General features: G+C 37.3%; 1 protein-coding gene across 5 annotated transcripts in view; it reads right to left on the reverse strand.

The window, feature by feature from the left end:
* The window catches only part of TPR (translocated promoter region, nuclear basket protein), a 67,595-nt gene that overhangs the window by 34,094 nt on the left and 11,606 nt on the right, over positions 1-21,895 (reverse strand). For all 5 annotated transcript variants that reach the window (XR_009551581.1, XM_060197844.1, XM_060197842.1 and 2 more), the window contains exons 12-26: positions 21,646-21,737; positions 21,173-21,370; positions 16,421-16,528; positions 14,440-14,666; positions 13,554-13,717; positions 12,923-13,056; positions 12,687-12,835; positions 11,151-11,313; positions 9,598-9,732; positions 8,262-8,402; positions 6,956-7,121; positions 5,510-5,676; positions 4,375-4,527; positions 3,888-4,004; positions 91-294 (exon numbers count right to left, since the gene is read on the reverse strand). Coding sequence is in view for 4 of the 5 variants with exons in the window: in XM_060197844.1 (XP_060053827.1) it covers positions 91-294; positions 3,888-4,004; positions 4,375-4,527; positions 5,510-5,676; positions 6,956-7,121; positions 8,262-8,402; positions 9,598-9,732; positions 11,151-11,313; positions 12,687-12,835; positions 12,923-13,056; positions 13,554-13,717; positions 14,440-14,666; positions 16,421-16,528; positions 21,173-21,370; positions 21,646-21,737 (2,318 nt within the window). In the remaining variant the exon portion in view is untranslated. The remainder of the gene's footprint in view (positions 1-90; positions 295-3,887; positions 4,005-4,374; positions 4,528-5,509; positions 5,677-6,955; positions 7,122-8,261; positions 8,403-9,597; positions 9,733-11,150; positions 11,314-12,686; positions 12,836-12,922; positions 13,057-13,553; positions 13,718-14,439; positions 14,667-16,420; positions 16,529-21,172; positions 21,371-21,645; positions 21,738-21,895) is intronic.

Here is a 21,895-nt window from a genome sequence, read left to right on the forward strand (position 1 = left end):
AAAGAGCAACTGAAAAGTTCTCATCAGAATAAAAACTTGATACTGTGACAGATGCTAATTACCGAGTGATTGTGATGATAATTTTCATACCTTTAACACTCTTTCCCGCTCTTCCCAAGATGCTTTACATTCCAACAACTGGGACTCTGCCTTCTGAGCTGTTTCTTCTAAATGCTGACGTACTGCCGCCATCTTGGACACCTGTTCTTTAGCAGCTTGTAATGCTTCAACATCAGCAGCATGCAGCATCAACTCTCTCTCATACTTATTCTGAGCTTCCACTGCAATTTTAGCCTATAGAGAATGAACTTATCAATGACCAAGAAGATAAAACAGCCATGAAGTCAGCCAGTACTTTATGGAAAGAAAAGACCCATAATACATTATTTAAAATAGTAAAACTGAAGACAACTAAAAGTCACCCGTACAGAATTTAATGTTACACCATACCTACTTAATGACATTAAAGACCTGCTCAAAATGAAAACAGGCTAAGTATCAGGTACATACAAGACATAATAGAGAAAAATGAAAATAACCTTTTAGCATCTTTATAAAAAAGTCAAAAAATTATTTTTCATTGTCACCAGTTATTGGTAGGGCTTGGTGCCTCCACTGTGAATCCACCACCGCTGGTGGTCATTATCCCTTCCCTCCCTTTCTTTTATTTCATATGACAAGAGGTGAGAGGGAGAGGGAGATAGGGAAAGAGAAAGAACTACACTTGCAGATCTGCTTCAATGCTTGTGAAGCTCTCCCCGCCCCTCCAGGTGGGGAGCAGAGGCTTGAACCCAGGTCCCCGTGCACAACAATGTATGCAGTCAACCAAGTGTGCCACTGCCCAGCCCCATAAAATCATTTCTTTAGACAGTGAATACAGACTCCTTTTTTGACTTTAATTTTCAGTGTTGAACTGTTTGGCTGCCTAATTAAACTTTAAAGAACTTTTTCTTAAAGTTCTTTAAAACTTTTTTAAAACACCTTATCAATATGTTTATACAAGGTATGGGTAAGCAGTAAAAAATTCTAACCAGATGGTTATTAATATATCACCCAACTAAAAAAATGCCCTATCACTATACATATTCCTTTCTATTTCACTATTTCAATAGTCTTCGACCTTCTGAACTGTTTTTATAAAAATATAAAAATCAAAGCATTAGGGGCTGGGCAATGGTACACCCAACTGCAGATATTACCATGCACAAGGACTTGTGTTAAAAACCCTAGCCTCAGAAATAGACCTTCCATATGATCCAGTAATTCCTCTTCTGGGATTATACCCCAAGGACTCCATAACACCCAACCAAAAAGAGGTGTGTACTCCTATTTTCATAGCAGCACAATTCATAATAGCTAAAACCTGGAAGCAACCCAGGTGCCCAACAACAGATGAGTGGCTGAGAAAGCTGTGGTATATATACACAATGGAATACTATACAGCTATCAAGAACAATGAACCCACCTTCTCTGACCCATCTTGGACAGAGCTAGAAGGAATTATGTTAAGTGAGCTAAGTCAGAAAGATAAAGATGAGTATGGGATGATCCCACTCATCAACAGAAGTTGAGAAAGAAGATCTGAAAGGGAAACTAAAAAGCAGGATCTGACTAAATTGAAAGTAGAGCACCAAAGTAAAAACCCTGTGGTGAGGGGTAGACATGCGGCTGCCTGGGCTGGTGGGGGTTGGGGGTGGGTGGGTGGGATGGGACACAGTCTTTTGGTGGTGGGAATGGTGTTTATGTACACTCCTAGTAAAATGTAGTCATATAAATCACTAGTTAATTAATACGAGAGGGGGAAAATTAATTGTATGTCTCGAAGTTTTTCAAAACACAAACTGAATCTTTTCAATATATAGGCTATGTAACTGATATGCAGACTCTCTCAAAAGCCTAGACCAAGTAGATCAGAAGCAACCAATAGCACAGCTATATACAAGATACTGGGTACTATACAGCACACCCTAACAAAAGGACTTTTCAAAGTTAACCCAATTACCAAATAATGTGATGATAGTATTAACCATCCATTGTCTTTTTGAACCCTAAGACAGCAGGAACCTCACATCTCCACTATAGAGCCTATATTTCTCCCTGTACTGGAACCTTAGGATAGAGCCCACTTTCCCGTATGCCTCTCCCAATCCATATCAAATAATATTGCATCAGTTGATCTCAACCTAATCAACGCATCGATTGCCACCTCAATATGCTTCAGCTCAGACTGTGTCCAGAGACTTCAGGTGTGGAATGACAACCCTTCAGCTTCATTACTTGGGTGAGACCTTTCCTTTCATAGTATTCTCTAATTCCATCCCAGGTGGATCACTTTCTAACAAAGTCCCAAAACCTAGATATACACCAGGTTCTGTGAGAGAGAGCATATATTCACACGTATCCATAAACAAGTGCAAAATATATACCTGAAAGCAGAAATACACTAGAGTTTGCAGTGAGCACCCCCCCCAACACTTCCTCTTCACTATTCCAACCTTTGGGTCCATGATTGCTCAACAATTTGTTTGGCTTCGTATGTTGGCTCTCTTTTCAGTCACCAGGTTCCAGATGTCATCAGGATGCCGGCCAGGCTTCCCTAGACTGAAGACCCCACCAATGTGTCCTGGAGCTCCGCTTCCCCAGAGACCCACCCTACTAGGGAAAGAGAGAGGCAGACTGGGAGTATGGACCAACCAGTCAACGTCCATGTTCAGCAGGGATGCAATTACAGAAGCCAGACCTCCCACCTTCTGTAACCCACAACGACCCTGGGTCCATGCTTCCAGAGGGATAGAGAATGGGAAAGCTATCAGGGAGGGGATGGGATATGGAGATTGGGTGGTGGGAATTGTGTGGAATTGCACCCCTCCTATCGTATGGTTTTGTTAATGTCTCCTTTCTTAAATAAAAAATAAATAATAAAAAAACACAAAACCCTAGCCTCCACCTATAGGGTAGAGGCATTCTTTGCTGCAACAAGCTCCAGCAATAACCCTAGTGACAATAAATATTAAAGCTTTATTACATATCTATGTATGCATGAATATATAATACACTTGAAGCACCGACTTTTAAAAAAACTTAATAATAAGCAATATATAGAAATGTGTAAATATAGAAGTACATAAAAATGTTATGATGACAGCAGATGAGTAAGTTGTGGTCTATAAATAGAATGGAACACTACTCAGCTATTAAAAATGTTGAATTCGGGAGTCGGGTGGTAGCGCAGTGGGTTAAGCGCACATGGCACAAAGCGCAAGGACCAGCAGGGATCCCGGTCCCTGAACCATTGTTCAGGTCCTAGAACATGACGGCAGAGGAGGACCTAGGGGGTTGAATTGTTATGTGGAAAACTGAGAAATGTTACACATGCACAAACTATTGTATTTTACTGTTGCCTATAAACCATTAATTCCCCAATAAGGAAATTAAAAGAAAAATTTTATGATGAGGTCCTTATTTTGTTGAGAAGGTATCACTAATGGCATCCTATCGTTAATGGCTTTACAACCAGAGTAATGAAGGACTATGGTATTAAAAGAAAGTCCTTAAATGAAAGCAAGTATACATTCTCCTACTTCTACTATATATATATATATATATATATATATATATAGTTTCTATATATATATAGAAACTATATATATATAGTTTCTCTTTTTTTCCTTTTGTCAAGACTTCTTTATTAATGGATATTGCACTATGTACTTTTAATCTATTTTTGTTAAAACTGGTCCTAATCCAAATCTCAGAAAAATTAAAAAAATTTGGAAATAACCTTGTATTTTATTTTAATAACTTAATATTTGAGAATATATGTGCCAGAAACTATTCTCTAGGTCAAAGGTTGTTTGTCAGTAATTGGCTCTGAGAGCAACACTTACTTGTTCCTGACAGTCACGCCTGGCTTGCTGTTCATTACTCAGAGCTGTGCTTGCTCTCTGAAGAGCTTCCTGTACTTCATTCTGAACACTATTAAGTGTTTTCTTTAACTCCGATAACTGGATAGGAAAAATAACATTAAAGTCAGAGTTAATTGCAAACACTCTTTAAACCACATCTCAAAACAAAAATGCATCTTTTACTAAACTTAAAATAGTTTGAACTTGACACAATCTACTGTACAAATTTCATAGGCCTGCTACTTTAAAAGTCAAGCCTTGGGCAAGGAATTCTAAAAAGCAGCACTGATTTTTACTACTGGAAAATATCTAATGCATCTCAAAATTTGTTCAGGCTTGCAAACAGTAAAACAAAATTGTTGCCATCTTGCTTAATTAGTATTTATTACAACTGAATGATAGCCAGTGAGTTGAAAGGACTGAAATCTTCACACAAAGGACGACTGATAGGGTTGATAACTAAAGTTACCTGTTGCTCCATGCTCTCTATAGCTTTCCTCTTATCATCCTGAAGTTCTTGCTTTTCTTTTTCTACTTCCATCAGTTTCTTTTCCAATTGTGTTTGAAATTCTGCGGACTCTTTTAATCGAACTTCAATGTTCTTTCGTACTTCTTCTGTCACCTTCACCACCATACAACAGGAAACAAAAAGTGTAAACATTTAAAATGATAAACTGCTGCTTCCAAATCTAAACTAAGTTTGAGAAATATTAAAATTAATTTTTGGCTTTATATTTTAAAAAGTCCACCAAAAGTCAATTAAAAACAGAGTTCAAAAACATCAATGTGCCTGCTGGCCATTTTTTACTTCTGAACTGAAAATTCCAAACCTCAGTTCTCCCATAATCTTCATATTCATGTGCCAAATCTATTTATTCTACTGAAAAGTTTTTACCTTTAAAATAGTCTGATATTTATGGTACTAGAAAAAAATATTTTAAAAATTTGGGTCTTAAGACTAAAAATGAACTTCCTTGCTTTCACTTTCCTACATTAATCTTTCTAATTAGAACAAATTGTGGCTATGTTGAGGAAAAACATCAACAACATGCTACCACAAAATATTAGCCAGATTGTTATCATCTGGAACCTTCTGATTTTGGCCAAGAGTTTTTACTACATGGAATAACTGCCTATATTTGATGACTCAACTGACACTTTCATCCAAGGCTAAGCATAAATGTCACTGCTCCTGTAAAGCCATGCTCAGGAGAAGGTCTCACCTACTTCTCACTGTAGACTGGCACCTTTCCTGCAGCAACTATGCCCTCCTTTGTCTGATGTATTCTGTGGGGTTTCTTTATCTAGATTATTAGACCAAATTCTTCTGCAGGGGAATCGCTTCACAGGCGGTGAAACATGTCTGCAGGTTTCTCTCTTTCTCTCCCCCTCCTCTCTCCATTTATCTCTGTCCTATCCAACAATGATGACATCAATAACAATAACCAATAAAAAAAAACAAAGGCAACAAAAGGAAATAAATAAAAATAAATATTAAAAAAGTTAAAAAAAAATAAGGACAATAATGTTAGTCCAATTCACATCATGCTGTAGTAGGACCATAATTAAAAGTGCCTCTGAATTAAGTTTAAACTTGTACATACCTGTTTTTCCTTGTTGAGTGATTCTTCTAAACTAGTAACCATTGCTCGATACTGCTCTACATTACTAGAACTTGTCTTGAGTCTTTCTTTCAGATCATTCACCTGTTCCTCTGCCTGCCTTAGCTGACTCAGAAGATCATCCACATCTTCTTTATTGACAGGCTGACCTAAAAGATTTCAGTTTTGTTAAAGAAATACTTAACTATCTACAAAGTATAATTCGTCTCAACTTGAAGATCAAAAACAAGTATTTGTTTATTAGCAATTTAATAGTGGTTTACAATGTTATAAAATTACAGGGTGTCATTCCATACCACACCTATCAATGTTCAGAATCCCTACAGTCACCCAACAACAACTTATGTTTCTTTCTTTGTGACAAGTTCATATATAAAAATAGGTAGTCATTATGCTGTTTCTTAAACTATTCAATATTTAAAATCAGAAGTTACAAATATTATGAAATATTTATATGAATAGAAAATATTTCATAGACTTCAGTTACTTGAAGAAATGATCTGATTCTTAAGTTTAGTGTCTAACATCGTCTAAACACTAAATCTTAAATCATCCAGTACATGGTTCATTCTAAAATTGATGGAAAATAAACTGCAGAGCAGGGCCGAGTGGGGCCACATCTGGTTGAGTGCACATGTTAAATGTGCAAAGACGCGGATTTGAGCCCCAGGTCCCTACTTGCAGGGGGAAAGCTTTGCAAGTGGTGAAGCAATGCTGCAAGTGTCTCTCTCCCTCTCCCTTTCTCCCTCAATCTCTGGCTGTCTCTATCCAATAAATAAAGATAATTAAAAAAAAGAAAAGAAACTGCAGACGGAAAATAACTTTTCTCATCAAATCCACAAGCATCACGAGCTAAGTGTATAGCTGCTGTAGTAATATATATGCATATATATATATATATATATACACGTAAATGATGCTTTTCTCTTCAGAGATAAAACAAAGTAGAAAGATTTGAATACAAAAGCAGTTGCATTTGAAATGATACAATCATAAAGAGAAGCACAATCTAATCTTTCAACTGAGATAATCAGTAAGCAAAGATTAGTAACACTAGTCTAGATCAATTAAATAAATTATTTGTATGAGTGAGCCTTACTACAAATTTAAGAAGCAAACACACTTTGAAAGTTAAAGTGAAAGTCCAATTATTAACAGTTATAAGAAGAAACAATTTTAGATGATTAATACATGATTTTAACAAATGAAAAACTAAGAGCATACCATGGGCCGGGTACCATGCAGAACTATTCTGAATCTTTCAAGCCTGCAAATGAAGTTAAATCTAAGACAGAGTGTTATTATATGAAAAGAAACTATGTACTTTTTCCTTCTTTTGATAGTGTCCACGAAGAACAGACTACTGTTTACAGGATATATTATCAGTCCAAAGAAATACTTTAGTATCAGTATACTCCTTGTATTTACCTTTACCAGTTCTCTGTGAGGACTGAGAAACAAGCTGGGTTTCCATATTACTGAGGTGTTGTTTCAATGTAGCAATCTCCTTCTGAGCATTTTTAAATAATTCTTTTGTGTTAAGGTGAAGATTTATTTCAGTATCCAGCTGTCTCTTTGTATCTAGAAGTTGAACCTATTAAAAAAAATACATTAACCTTACCAATACTATCACTTAAAACAAACAAAACCATAACACTTTATGGGGGGGGGGGGCACACAATGATTTACAAAACATGGTTAACAGTTTCTTATCTCCCCCTAATAGGTATCTAAGCACCACTCCCTCCCCCAACTGACGTCTCATTCTACCATAATACACGGGGTCTCCCAATGTCCTCTGAATACCTTCCCCACTCTGAAATCATTAGCTCTACTGCAAAAGACCCTACTTAGTCTAAGTTTCATCTTGTGTAAGCCTAAGTTTCGTCTTGTGTATAAACACTATCTTCAGGTTCTTAAGTAAGTAGAAGTCCAAATGATCTTTGTATAGAACTGTTAAAACTTTGGTTAAGAGTAACAAAAGCAAGATTTACCTTCTTATCTGAAACAAAAACAAGTAGATAAATAACACAGAAAACAACTATGACACCTGACTCAAGAAAGAAGCTAGGGAAGTTCTACAATCTCCCTAGCTTATTGATGTAGGAGTATATGGCAGTGACACAGGACAAACTAAATGTGGCAAGGCCTATCAGACACTGAACTGAGAGGACAGGAAGAACAAATTAGCTCAAAATCTGTAGAACTCTCTGGAATATGCAGCAAAAGAGTAAAAAAATGCATGTGCGTCAAATTCCCTCAGAGACAGTCAAGACTCATCCAGAGAGTAGAGTGAGCAGTGTCTGGCACGGAAATAGGAAAGACTGTTGCCAGAAACCAAATTAAAAAAAAAAAAAATTTCTTGAGCAATGACACTAGTACTGAGCAAGCTCTTTGTCCTAGTAGTGGGCAACAAGTAGCACTTGACTAAATATCTTTGGCTATGCCTAATTATAAAAGTCTTCTATTTTCAACAAATTTTGCTATATCCCAGCAAAAAGCTCAAGATTTACAGTAATCAAAAGTATCTAACACACGAGAGAACAAAACTCAAAATGATTGGCATCCAGTCAAAAATTAATAGGTATGCAGAGGCAAGAAAAAGTAAAGGAGTTTCCAAGAAGTCTCTTCAAAACCCTATGTTTCGCTGTGAGATGGTATTATGTACACACTCCAGCTTACCGGTTTCACACAAGTCATCCACAAAAACTCAAAACAAGGATTAAGAACTCACATCTAGATTCCTAGTAAGCATATGTCTTTGTTCCACCTCATTTTCCAACTTCTTCTTTAGATGAGATATCTCATTTTCAAGTTTTTCTATCTGGTTACTAAGTCTTTGTTTGGTTTCTGTTTCAGATCGCTCCAGAATTCCCTACGGTAAAGAAAAGATTTCTATTTATGATTAAGAAAAAAACAAAGTCACAGGATGACTAATTTCTATAGAAAGAAATTAAGGTCTAAAACATTTATCAAAGTATTTTAACAAATTTCATGTTGAAATATCAATTTAATAGGGGGAGAAGAGGAGATATAATAGTCATTCAAATTTAACTTTAAAGGGGTAAGTAAAAACCAAAGATTTGGGTGGAGGAGATAACTCAACATACTAGAGCACAAGATTTGCATGCCTGAATGGTGCCCTAGCCTACCTTATAATTTTTTTTAAAACTAAAGATTTAATTGTAAAAAGAAATGGTGCAAGTTCTGTATATACAAACCTGGGGATTTAAAACTGCCACTGCAATGGATTTAACTGTCTTCTTTTTCAATGTTTAATTTGGAATAAGTTACTAAGTCTTAATAAGCTTAAAAAGAAGGGAGTCTGGCAGTAGCACAGCGGGTTAAGCGCACGTGGCACAAAGCACAAGGACCAGTGTAACGATCCCGGTTCGAGGCCCCGGCTCCCCACCTGCAGGGGAGTCGCTTCACAGGTGGTGAAGCAGGTCTGAAGGTGTCTTTCTTTCCTCCTGTCTTCCCCTCCTCTCTCCATTTCTCTCTGTCTTATCCAACAACAATAACTGCAACAACAATAAAAACAAGGGCAGCACAAAAGAAACAAGTAAATATTTTTTTTAAAAAAAAGCTTAAAAAGGGGGGCCAGGCAATAGAGCAGTGGGTTAACCACACGTGGCCCAAAGCGCAAGGACTGATTTGAGCCCCAGTTTCCAACCTGCAGGGAAGTCGCTTCACAGGAGGTGAAACAGGTCTACAAGTGTCTCTCTTTCTCTCCCATTTCTGTCTTCCCCTCCTCTCTCCATTTCTCTCTGTCTTATCCAACAACGATGACAACAATAACAACAACAACAAGGATCAACAACAAGGATAACAAAAGGGAAAAAGATAGCCTCCAGGAGCAGTGGATTTGTAGTGCAGGCACTGAGTCCCAATAATAACCCTGGAGACAAAGAAGACCAAAAAAAAAAAAAAAAGGCTTAAAAAGGCCTCAAAGTTTAATGATCACAATGGGTGATAACAAAAAAAACAAAAATTTTTCTAATCAAGACAACTAAGAGAATACAATATTAAAACTAAAGAATTTCTCTATTTACGGTTATCTATGTCACTACCTGAATTGTTTGCAGATTAGTCAGGAGTAAGTTTTGCCCTCTTTGTTCAGCTAACAAGGACTCCCTCTGCTGAGACAGACGAACTTCAGACAATTTAAACATTTCCTTTTCCTTCTTCAAATTTTCTGCTCTCACCTAGAGATAAATTTATATGGAAGAACGAATGTTGGAAAACGTGTTAAATGAAATGATACAATTATTAAATTAAAATGACCCCTCATCATTATATATTTTCAGTGCCACCTTGAAATTACTTCATCACATACTAATCCAATACAATCCTCAGTTTCATGTGCTGAAATATGAAGCATACATTACTAGAAACACGAACAGATGAGAAGAAAAAACCTTGCCACTACCTCACTATGAGTTCTTTCTCTAACAAATCAGATAGTAAGCACCAACAAAAAACCTAAAATGTTACAGTGAAAGAAATAAACTCGTATATCTATGCTATAGTCAATACAACATACTCTTAAACAGGTGTAAAATTCAAGTTTGATTTCTAAGTGTTTGAGAGTACTCAGTGATCTAGTTAAACTTTACCCTTCTGGTACTCACCAAAAGTACACTGATGCTCAGGGAATCTAGATGAGTACTTTGAACATCAGTATCTTTAATGTAGTAAGTACCACATTTTATACACGAGTCATAATGCACCATAACATGCTCTGTGGGGCCAAACAGTAGTGCACCTGGTTAAGTGCACACATCACAGTGCACAAGGGCCCAGGTTCAAGCCCCTGGTCCCCACATGCAGGGGGGAAACTTCACAAGTGGCGAAGCAGGGCTGCAAGTGTCTCTCTGTCTCTCCCTTTCTATTTCACCCTCCCTTGTCAATTTCTGTCTTTATCCAATAAATAAATAAAAATAACAAAAACAAGAACAACAACAAAAAACTTACTCTGTCAGTTTGATTAGGTACTGCTGACTACTGTACAAAATGAAGTGGGAGCAAGATAGAAAGGAAATATAACCAACAGAATTAAAAAAAAAAAAAAGTCCCTACCAATCCCTCTTATGATTGCCCCCAAAGAGTAAACTACTGAGATCTTTTAAAAATCCATTTCTCTGCCAGTAGAGTGGAGGAGGACAGCTGTACCTAGCTTATAAGTAATGATATGAAAGATGTGAGAGGAAACTTTGTAAAAAGGTAAAGACATTATGTAAAAACTTATTATCAGAGAATGTAGAATTTAGCTGAAAGGTCAATTTCTGATGTTAATACTATATTAAAGTTCAGAAATATAATCCAATGCTAATATACTTTTCATATTGACCTTTATAAGAAACAAGCAAAAAATGGAAAAAATATGCATTTGCCTTTGTTGTAACTGGAGAAACACTGACTTTCTTCTCTTTCTTTTTTAATTAATAGATTAATAGAATTAATCAGTTGACTCAAGTGGCTATTTGGGAGGTGTACTTGAAGACTTACAATGCCAAACCTCTCAAATAACAAGGACATACCAACTAATAAGATCAAAGTAATAACAAAATAACAAGTCAAAAGCAACTTCTAATGCAATCCAGATGAAGGAAACTAGACTTACTTCTGCAACAGCTAGCTTTTCATTTGCTCCTCTTAAATCTTGTGTCATTGTGTTGATTATCTGCTCTTGCTTTTGAGTTGTTGCAGTAAGCTTCTGATTTCTCTCATGTAGGGAAGTTATTTCTCGACGATAACCTTCAACATTATCCTGCAGCATTTCGTACCTTTTATAAAAGAAAAATACTTCTGTTAAATTCTATATGCTAGTTTAATTCCTTGAGTAATTAATCACATTCAAAATATCCTCAATACAGCGTTGACACCAAATGCTCACAAAGCATATGCAATTTAAGAAATCTATGCACGGTTAGTGGTAGATTTCTACAATTCTGTTTTCTCTATATTCCTTCATCTTACTTTCTAATATGCTTAAAAACTTTAGAAAACAGCCTGGGAAATGGTTCACTTGCTAGAATTCACACTTTACTATGTGTGAGGACCCAGATTTGAGCCTCCTGCCATGAGATGGGAACATCTGCACAGGAAAACTCCAAGTAGTGAAGCAGCGCTCTGGTGTGTCTCTCTCTTTCATTTTCCTCTACCTACCTCTTTCTCACCTCTAGCCAGGAAAAATAAAAGTCCACATATAGTAGTAGAAATCACGTAGTATAGAACCTGAGCACTAAACCAGCAGGAAAAAAGTTTACAAAATGGTTAGAGCTATAAACAATGTGTTATAACATTATTATTATTATGCATATGTGGAGAAATCAGAGCACTGTTTCCCCCATTTTATGACTGAGGACAGCGCTTCAAGCATTTGGTCAACACTGCTTTTGCTAGAGTTAAGGGTGGAGGGATGAGGGTATCCAACTGTTGCAATGTACAGACAAGAGCCTGCTAAATCTTTAAAAAACATAATCCTGTCATATAGTATATGTAAAATAGTTGATCCCAAACAACCTAATGATTGCTTCTCTGCTACTTTTACATAATAGCTTTAACGAATTTTGCTTATGCGCTTCTCACCCTTTGACATACACATTATCAGTAGGCCCTTCTACCTTAGGAACAAAAGTTAACATTTCCCCCATGATTTCAATAAACTGTCTTAACTGCCCAGATCCTTTAGCAATGCCCAGGGGAACTGATCAATATTAAGATAATGAATCTCCTTAGTGTTTCACTGATATTATGGCCCACAAAGAAAAAAAAAAAAAATTAAACCTTGAATTTGATTCCCTTGAATACTGAAGTATAGTACTTGAGTCTCATTTTTAATTTTTAAATATTTTATTTCTTTTTGTTGCCCTTGTTTTATTGTTGTAATTATTATTGTTGTTGCTGATGTCGTCATTGTTGGATAGGACAGAGAGAAATGGAGAGAGGAGGAGAAGACATAGAGGGGGAGAGAAAAATACCTACAGACCTGCTTCTCCACCTGTGAAGTGACTCCCCTGCAGGTGGGGAGCCAGGGGCTCGAACCGGGATCCTTACGCCGGTCCTTGCGCTTTGTGCCACGTGGACTTAACCTGTTGCGCTACTGCCCAATTCCCAGTCCTGAGTCTTACTAATATTTGAGCAAAAGAAAATTTACCGCTTAGAAGCAAAATCTAGTTGGGTAGAAATTTTGGTGTTTTGTGATCGTAGATCTGTGACTTGCTCCTGAAGTTTCTCAAGCTGCTCATTTTGCAGTTTTTCATTATCCACTTTTTCTTTTTTGTAGTTCTCAAAAATTTCCTGTAACTAGATATTCGAGAAGTTATCAGAAGCTTAAAATCTGTATTCACTACAAACCTAACTCAAGATCAGTTGCAAATATGTGATCTTTACCTGTTTAAGAGCAGCCTTGGCTTCTATAGCCTCTGCTGACTCAAGAACAGGAACTGGAGCAGGAGTAGACGTGGTATGTGATGTACTTGGACGTTTTGGAGTTGACATAAGAGAAATATCTTCTAAGGTTGAAGCTTTGGAAAAGTAAAACAGCAGGTAAGACATTTCTTTGCAAAAAAATATCATTGTTAAAGATCAACAAACTGGGCTTTTAGGAAGAGCACACTCATGATACAAAAGAATCTAGATAAGACTACTTTCAGTTTCTGATCAAACATATTGAAGATTAAACGTAAAACCAAAATACTACCAAAGTTAGTAATCTAATTCATTTATTTTAGGATGCACACTTATGAACAGCCAGCATTTAATGATGTGCTTTAGAATTGATATGTATGAAAAAAAAAAAAAAGAATTGATATGTATGTGCAACCACATATATAGTGAAATCTGATGCTAACACCGTTAGAGTAAGATAGATACTACACGGCAAAAAAAAATCATCTATTTTATTTATATACATTTCAATAATACTTTTATTTATTTACATACATTTACATTTATATATTTATATACATTTCAATAATACTTGCTCAAAACATTTGCAAACTTTTAACATATAAAAACCAACCTTGTAAAGGAATGGAAACCCCTGTTGTTTGAGACAACAAAATTCGGTACATGTCCCGCTGACGAACTATGGAATCAACAAGCTGCATCTGATGTTGACGAGACTCACGAAGTTGTTCCAGTTCAGTCAGGGCGGTCTCAAGTTTGATCTGAAGCTCAGAGATTCTGTAGGATAAGAAATCATAGGACTACACCACAGATCTAAGTGATAGTAACTTCTATTATAAATTGACTAAGCATTTTATTGGATACCTTTAAACGTTAAGATTTCATGTACTTAACCTGGTGTGCCACTGCCCGGCTCCCCCCCAAATTCTTTTCTTAACATAATTCCTATGTATTTTCTTCATGAAATCCTATCTATTCCCTGAAATACAGGTGAGGTCCTCTATCTTTATGCACCTAGATGTAGGCATCAAACTATTATGCTCGAATAAAATTGTCTACTCAGTTATCTAATTACCGTTTTTTTTTTTTTTTTAATGTTACCAGAGCTTTGTGGCTGCATGATTCCAGGGTTCCAGATGGGCTCACTTTTCTCTTAATTTTAGATACAGAAAAGCAAAGATAAAGATAAAGAAAGGAAAGACACAATAATGTTCCAGTGTTCACAGAATTTCTCCTTGGTGCTGTGTATGGTGTTCCTATGTGATGAAGGGCTGGAATCTAGGTTTTCATGCATGGATGGCAGTGTGTGCTCTACCAGGTGAAGTGTCTCCTAGTCCCTTACTACTGTTATAATCCAAAAACCAAGGTCCCTGAGAATAGAACTTTAAATCGATTTTCCCCCCTCCTAAATCAAGATGTCCTTAGTATCTATTAGAATACTTAAGAGGCCCATAAGACTTCAATATTTGCTGAACAAACTAAGTTAGTCAATTGCTCACTTGGATGAAGTTGTTTCTTGTTCTTCTCTTTCTCTGGTTTCTCCAAGTTCCCTAAGAGCCACGAGGAGACGCTGATTTTGTTGCTGAAGCTCTTCAATATTTCTGTAAGATACTAGGTGCTGTGATATTACTTCAGATGAGCTACTTATGTCAGCAGAGCTTACTTCTTCATCACGAATCACATGGTTACCCCTTGCTTCTTCAAGTTCCATCAAAAGCACTCTAATCTAAAAACAAAGTTACAATACATTACCTAATAGTACTGATTTCAAGTCTGGAAATATTTAGGAGAAAATGGGAAATTTCAATTGAAAACATGGTTTGATGAAAGCCATTACCTTCTATCAATTTATCTGAATTTTATTTGTTTAGAGCAGTCAAAGAGATCACAGCACTGAAGCTTCCTTCAATGAAATGGGGCCCAGGCTTGAACCTGAACAAAGTACATGTCAAAGCAGCACATTGTCCAGGTGAGTTTTTCGCTCACTATACTCTTTAAATAAAAGGAAGCAAATGTTTTATAATTTTTTACATACAGAAACCTAAATAATCAGAGAAATTTACTCAATAATGTTATGCAAAGTATTGTTATTTTTAATTGTGGGAGGCAGCAGGTCCTTGAGAGGCAAAGCTCCCTGGGCCTGTGAGCAGAAGGCTGGCAAAGCAGGCTTTCTGTGCGCCCCTGACCTTTCTCCTAGGATGATTGGAGAAAGCTGAGAAAATGATAAAGACTTTGCAGACTCTCTGGGAGAATGATAAGTGTCTAAGTACACGAACTTTTGCCTCGACTGTATCTTGCTCATGTTTTGAGAAACTGTACTTTGCTTATGCACCTGGATTATGTTTTTAAGAAACCTTATGCAGAGCCAGCATAATTAAGCTTCTTGCTGTGTGTTATAAAAGGACTGTGAGAAAATAAATCTGGGTGCTCAGTTAATGAACTGGGGCCCTCCCGATCCCACTGCATTGTATTCTTTCTTTTCTCAATCCTAGCGCCCTCTCCAGGTACTACTGTTCCTGATCGGCTGGCTCCGACCAGATTTAATAAGTAGCCAAACTACAGTTCCATGTAGAAAGTCATCTCTGTAAAATAATGACCAATAAAACCCACATAAAAAAACTATCTTTGGCCCACCTGCATGGGCATATGTCTACTTAGATTTGTGTGCTTAATCTATTGTTTGGTGGAGAGAACAAGGAAAATGTTTTTATTTTACTCATGTGAAATGTTTTATGGATCTGTGTTTGTTGAACAAAGTACGAACAAAGATTAGGGTAGGGTACAAGCATAAAATATACGTACATTTCTGACTTGTTTGGTTAAAAATGGGAGAATAATGAATATACTATGATTTCACTTTAATAGAAACAAAAAATGCTATACACACTGACATTCATTTGTACATATAAGAAAGGCATGAGCGAACAGACACTCATCTGCTATACTCTAGTTATAAATGGCAAAAAAGGTGAGAAAACTTCTATTTACTTCTAAGTCACTTATTACAACTATATCCCACCATAATTTTCTCAAACATTTGATAAAAGAAAACATAGGAGGGGTTATAAAAAGAATGGCTATGTTCCAACTGTTCTTTAGTTGGATTCCTAACTGATGAGACTGTCCTATGTGATAGCTGCATCTTAGATGAGAACAGATTTGAATCCATTAGTGAAAAGATACACAAAAGAAAATCTAACCTAGCGAGTCGGGTGATAGCGCAGCAAGTTAAACACACGTGGCGCAAAGCGCAGAGACTGGCAGGAGGATCCTGGTTTGAACCCCCAGCTCCCCAACTGCAGGGGAGTCGCTTCACAAGCAGTGAAGCAAGTCTGCAGGTATCTATGTTTCTCTCCCCCTGTCTTCCCCTCCTCTCTCCATTTCTCTCTGTTCTATCCATCAATGACATAAACAACAATAAAACAAGGGCAATGAAAGGAAATAAAAAATATAAAAAAAATTTAAAAAAGAAACTCTAACCTGCTGTGAAAGATCTTTTATTTGTATTTCCATTCGTTGATTTTCTCTCTCGAGCACAGATGAATGTTTGTTCGCTTTATCAGTGTCCTCCTGCAATCGCTGAATCTCCTTTAAAACATAAAAATGAAAGTTCTGTATTTCCTACTAAGAATTTTACAAATAAATCAGTTATTAAAACAATTCACTCTCCCCAAATTGTTAATTATAACCTTAAAACCATGTTAGATTAAAAACAATGTACCAAGGTTATTAAAGAATTTAATCAGCGGTGTGCAAAAGTTTGCATTGCAAAACATTAAGATGCCATTAAGCTCAGTGGTGAATCCCTAAGAATCTACCAAAGAACACCACTGAATCTAGACAGGAAGGCACATATGTTACAGACAGAAGATTCAGCTATAAGGTAGAAAGAGAGAGAGAGTACCTGTAAATCTTTAAATTCTTTGGCAGCTATGAAAAAGATGTATAGGTTTTTTTTTTAAAAAAACCGGAACATTGATCAACTCTGGATGGTGGTGGTGCAGGAGGACTGAACCTGGGACTTTGGGGCCTCAGGCATGAAAATCTGTTTGCATAACCATTATGTTATCTAACCTCCATCCAATAGGGGAATTTATAAAGAAAAATTAGAACTGTACATTAATGAAATTTCTTTCCTTCCTTCCTTCCTTTCTTTCTTGCCAGAGCACTACTCAGCTCTGGTTCATGGTGGTGCGGGAGATTGAACCTGGGACTTTGGAGCCTCAGGCATGAGAGTCTCTTTGGCTATCTACCCTTGCCCAAGCCCATCTTTTTTCTTCGAGGAGCCAGGCCTCCTGTATGTATGCTTTTCACCACTCCCAGGCCAACTTTTCATTCAGAGACAAGGAGGGAGAAAAAGATAATATGACACCAGCGCTTGCCCTGGTGCTAAGGCTCAAACCTGATAAGACACTCCATGTGCCCTACCCAGTGAGTTATCTAGTGATCCTTGTTAAGTTTTCTTCCCATAAAGACCAGCTGCCAATATATGATTCTTAAGAACCTCTACTTCACTATTCTCTTCATACAGTAAGTTATAGGCCAAATGCTCATTCTCAACAGGCAAATTCTTAACGAAATGTAATGAGATACAAGGGATCATTTTTCAAACCATAATGGTGTGGACAGGGTGTCAAAAAGTATTCTGTAAAGTCAAGATTAGCAAGATACTGTTAATTTATAAAAACAGAAAGTAAAAGTGCTGCAGCTCTATTTTCCCCTTACCTCTCAATTTCTCTCTATCCAAGAAATGTTATTAAATATTTTAGAGGAAAATATTTAATAGGCAGTGGTGTACTGGGTTAAGTGTACATAGTACCAAGCACAAGGACTCGCTCAAGGATCCCGTTTGAGCCCCTAGCTCCCCACTGTGTGTGGGGGGGTCACTTCACAAGCAGTGAGGCAGGCCTACAGGTGTCTATCTTTCCCTTTCTATCTTCCCCACCCCTCTCAATTTCTCTGTCCTATCCAACAACAACAACAAAATAGGAAAAATGGCTGGAGGAGCAGAGAATTCGTAGTGCAGGCATCAAGCCTCAGCAATAACCCTGGTGGCAAATAAACAAATACATAAATATATTTTAAAAATTGATGGAATTTGGTTCAGCTGAATTTCCTCAATAAAAGTTGTGTAATAAATCAATGATCAGAGTAAAAATGTTCTTTTATAGATTCCAGGAGTATGGCCATGGTATAACAGCAACTGAAAAATCACTCAGAAACTAGAAAAAGAGAAGAAAAAGAAGCCTGAATGCTGCAACATTATAACCACAAAGTTTAAAGAAAATCCTGGAGCCACAGGTGGGTGCACTTTGTGGAAGGGAGGCGCCAGGGACACTGTACAAAGACAGTTTCAGCCAGGACCAGACATGAGGCAGCTGATGTCATTTTGAGTCATAGGGCAGAAATCACAGGCATGACCCAGAAGGTAGAGAAGAGCATTGCACTCGTTTGAATAAAAAGCTGTGCCCCTCCGCTTAAACAGCTGAAGTGGGCTGCCAGAGTCCAGAATAAAGTTTGAAAGAAGGCAATAAAAATCACACACAAGTGAAGACAAAAGACCTCCCCTTCTCCCCTTTCCACAAGAGCACAGAAAATAGAAAACACAGACACAGTGACACCTGCTGGCTGAAAAACAAATACCAACTTGTGGAAGCCCAAAAAGAACTAGACAAATTATCAGTTTGAGTTTAGGAAACTTATTATGAAGGCAATTCAAGACTGTAAACATAACTCACAAACACAAATTCACAATTTTAAAATACATTTCATGATAGAATGACAAAATTCACCAAGAAAACTTCAAATGGAAATTACTCAGGAAGTCAAGGAGGCTCTGCAAGGAGCTCAGGCTTATATCTGAGACCTTGTAAATAGCGTAATTCAGTTTGAGGGCAGAATAGCAGGGCTAGAAGATGAAATCATCACACTCTAAGAGTACAAAGCTGTTGAAGAAGAAAGACTAATGAAAAAATGAAGCAATTCTGGGTAAAACAGTAGAAAAAACAACATAAGAATATTAGAATTCTGGGGCCTGGTGGTGGTGCACATGGTTAAGCATGTTATGATACACAAGGACCCGGATTTAAGCCCCAGTTCCCATCTGCAGGGGGAAAGCTTCACAAGTGGTGAAACAGAACTGAGTGTTTCTCTGCTCCCCGCCCCCCGAATTTCTGGCTATCTGTATCCAATAAAGATAATAAAAAAGAAATTAAAAAGTTATCAAAAAAAAAAAAGGATACTGGAATTACTGATCATGAAGAGGAGAGAGGAACAGAGATTATATTCAAGGATTTTATACTATATACAGGAAAATTTTCCACACCTGGGAAATGCTGAAAATTTAAGCATACAGGAAGCAGAAAGAACACCCAGGGCCTAAAACTCAAAATGACCCACATCACAACCCATCATAGTAAAATTATCCAAAAATAAAGACAAAGAGAAGTTAATGGAAGCCACTAGGGAAGAAAAGAAGTTGATATACAAAGGCAGAACTATTAGACTAGCTCCAGATTTCTCACCACCAATAAATAGTAGAAACAAGAAGAGAATAGAATGAACTATTCACTAAATGCCACAAATACTCTAGCCTGCCACACTATTTTTTTTTTAAAGTATGGAGGAAAAATTAAAACCTTCCCAAACATACCGAAACTGAAGAAATTCTCTACCACCAATCCTGCCTTACAAAATTACTGAAAGGAATCCTACAGGAAAAGAAGCAAAATCCAACTCTAAATGAGTTTATCAGTGGTAGAATAGAAATAGAAATACAAACAAGGGGGCATGGTGGTAGCTCGCTGGGTTAAGTGCACATAGTACAAAGTACAAGGATCCCGGCTGCAGCCCCTGGCTCCCACCTGCAGGAAGATTGCTTCACAAGCCAAGAAGCAGGTCTGCAGGTATCTGTCTTTATCTATCCACTCACCCCCCTCAATTTCTCTCTGTCCTAACCAAAAATAACAAAACAAAAAAAAAAAAAATGAAAAAAATGACCACCAGGAGCAGTGGATTCATAGGGCAGGCACTGAGCCCCAGTGATAACCCTGGAGATAAAAGACACACACACACACACACCACCACCACCACCACCACCACCACCACCACCACCACCACCACCACCACCAACAACAACAACAACAACAACAACAACAGAAGCAAAAACATTGTAAAAGTGAAGATAAAATGGACAGAGTGATATGAACAATGTGGGTGAACAAAGGCCAAATATCAAAAGGTCAAATACTAGACCAGAAACTATAAAACTTCTAGGTGGGAGGAATCAGGAAAAGAGGGAGGAATGCCAATTGACATAAAATATGTAAAAGTAGGAGACACAGTCAGAAAGGGAGAACATGTTAAAACTAGGATATGGGGCCGGAGGGGAGGAGTGCTATACCAATCAAGGAACTCTGGGGAGGGAATGGAAGAGGGAAGTTTGGGGTCCTAGGCTGGGGGATGAGAGAATTCTGCAGACACCCATGGTGGGAAATTGAGCTCATGGATAAAAATTAACATTAACCTCCAAATAAAATGGAAAAAATATACATATTCTTTCTTTTTTTCCCCTCCAGGGTCATAGCTGGGGCTTGGTGCTGGCACATGGATCCACTGCTCCTGGCGGCCATCTTTTCCTTTATCTATTTTTATTGTATAGGACAGAGAGAAATTGGGGGGGGGGGAAATAGAGAAGGAAAAATACCTGCAGACCTGCATTTCCTCGGTAGGTGGGAAGCCAGGGGCTTGAACCTGGATACTTGAGCTTTTAATACTAAGTGCACTTAACCAAATGGCGCACGCACGCATGCACACACACACACACACACACACTCACTCACTCACTCACTCACTCACTCACTCACTCTCTCTTTTATAATCATTGCCCACTAAAAAAAAAATTTATCAAAAAGTAAAGAATTTTTACAAATTTCCCTGGCACTTCTAATATGCACAAATAAAACATTATGCATGGTGATCTGCCAAACTGAAGACTGTTAGTGAGTTTAGTACAAGGAGATATGGCTATTTATCCCTCCCTGCAAAACCCCACAGAAAACATCCCAAATATCTTGAGCAGTTTAAATGGTTCTCACAGTTATAGCTGTAACACCTGTATTTAGTTATATAATGACAAAATTTAATATATATATATAACTACCATTTAACACTAGATGTAGCAAATTCCCCATCTGTATTTTCCTACAGCTAGAATTCAGGAGTGGAACTAACCTTCATAGCTTGTTCAAGCTTAACAGATAAACTTGCCACTGCTTTCTGTGCACGCTCATACTCCTCACGCTGTCGTTTCAAAATTGGTGCTTTAGCTTCAACTTCTTTCACTATTTCGTCCAAATATTTATTGATTCTTTTATTCTCTAGTTTCTCCAAAAGCAACTGATCCTGAGTTTCCACATAAGCATTATATAACTGAAAGCAGAAAAGAGGGGCCATGTAAAATCTAAGTAAAACAACAGAAATAGAAGTCTATCTAACTTCATAATAAACATTTGTTAGCAATTACACAAGATGTATATGTGCAAAGTATTACTTTGCTGTTAAAGAGAACCAGGTAGCAACGTCTTCCCTAGAATGATCTACTAAATCACCAACTAATTTTAAGTAAAGTTTTCTGTAAATCTTCAAAAATATCTGAAGACTTTTGCTGCAGGAAAATAATTAACAAGCTTTAATATCATTCCCACCTCAGTTAATTTCATGCCAGGTTTCACTATCTTAGCTACAGCTGCTGCAGTAGGAGACATGGCCGCAAGCTCTTCTTCAGATAATATGGCTCCTGTTTCAATACATAGAAACTTCAGTTATTTTTGTAGAAATTCAAACTGAAGTCATTATTTCTTTTTTCAAGATAAGAAAAGTGGGGGCAAGAGATAGCATCATGGTTATGCAAAGAGATTTGCATGCCTCAGGCTTCAAAGTCTCAGGTTCAATCCC

The sequence above is a fragment of the Erinaceus europaeus genome, chromosome 9, assembly GCF_950295315.1.
Source record: "Erinaceus europaeus chromosome 9, mEriEur2.1, whole genome shotgun sequence".
NCBI classification, from domain to species: Eukaryota; Metazoa; Chordata; class Mammalia; order Eulipotyphla; family Erinaceidae; genus Erinaceus; species Erinaceus europaeus.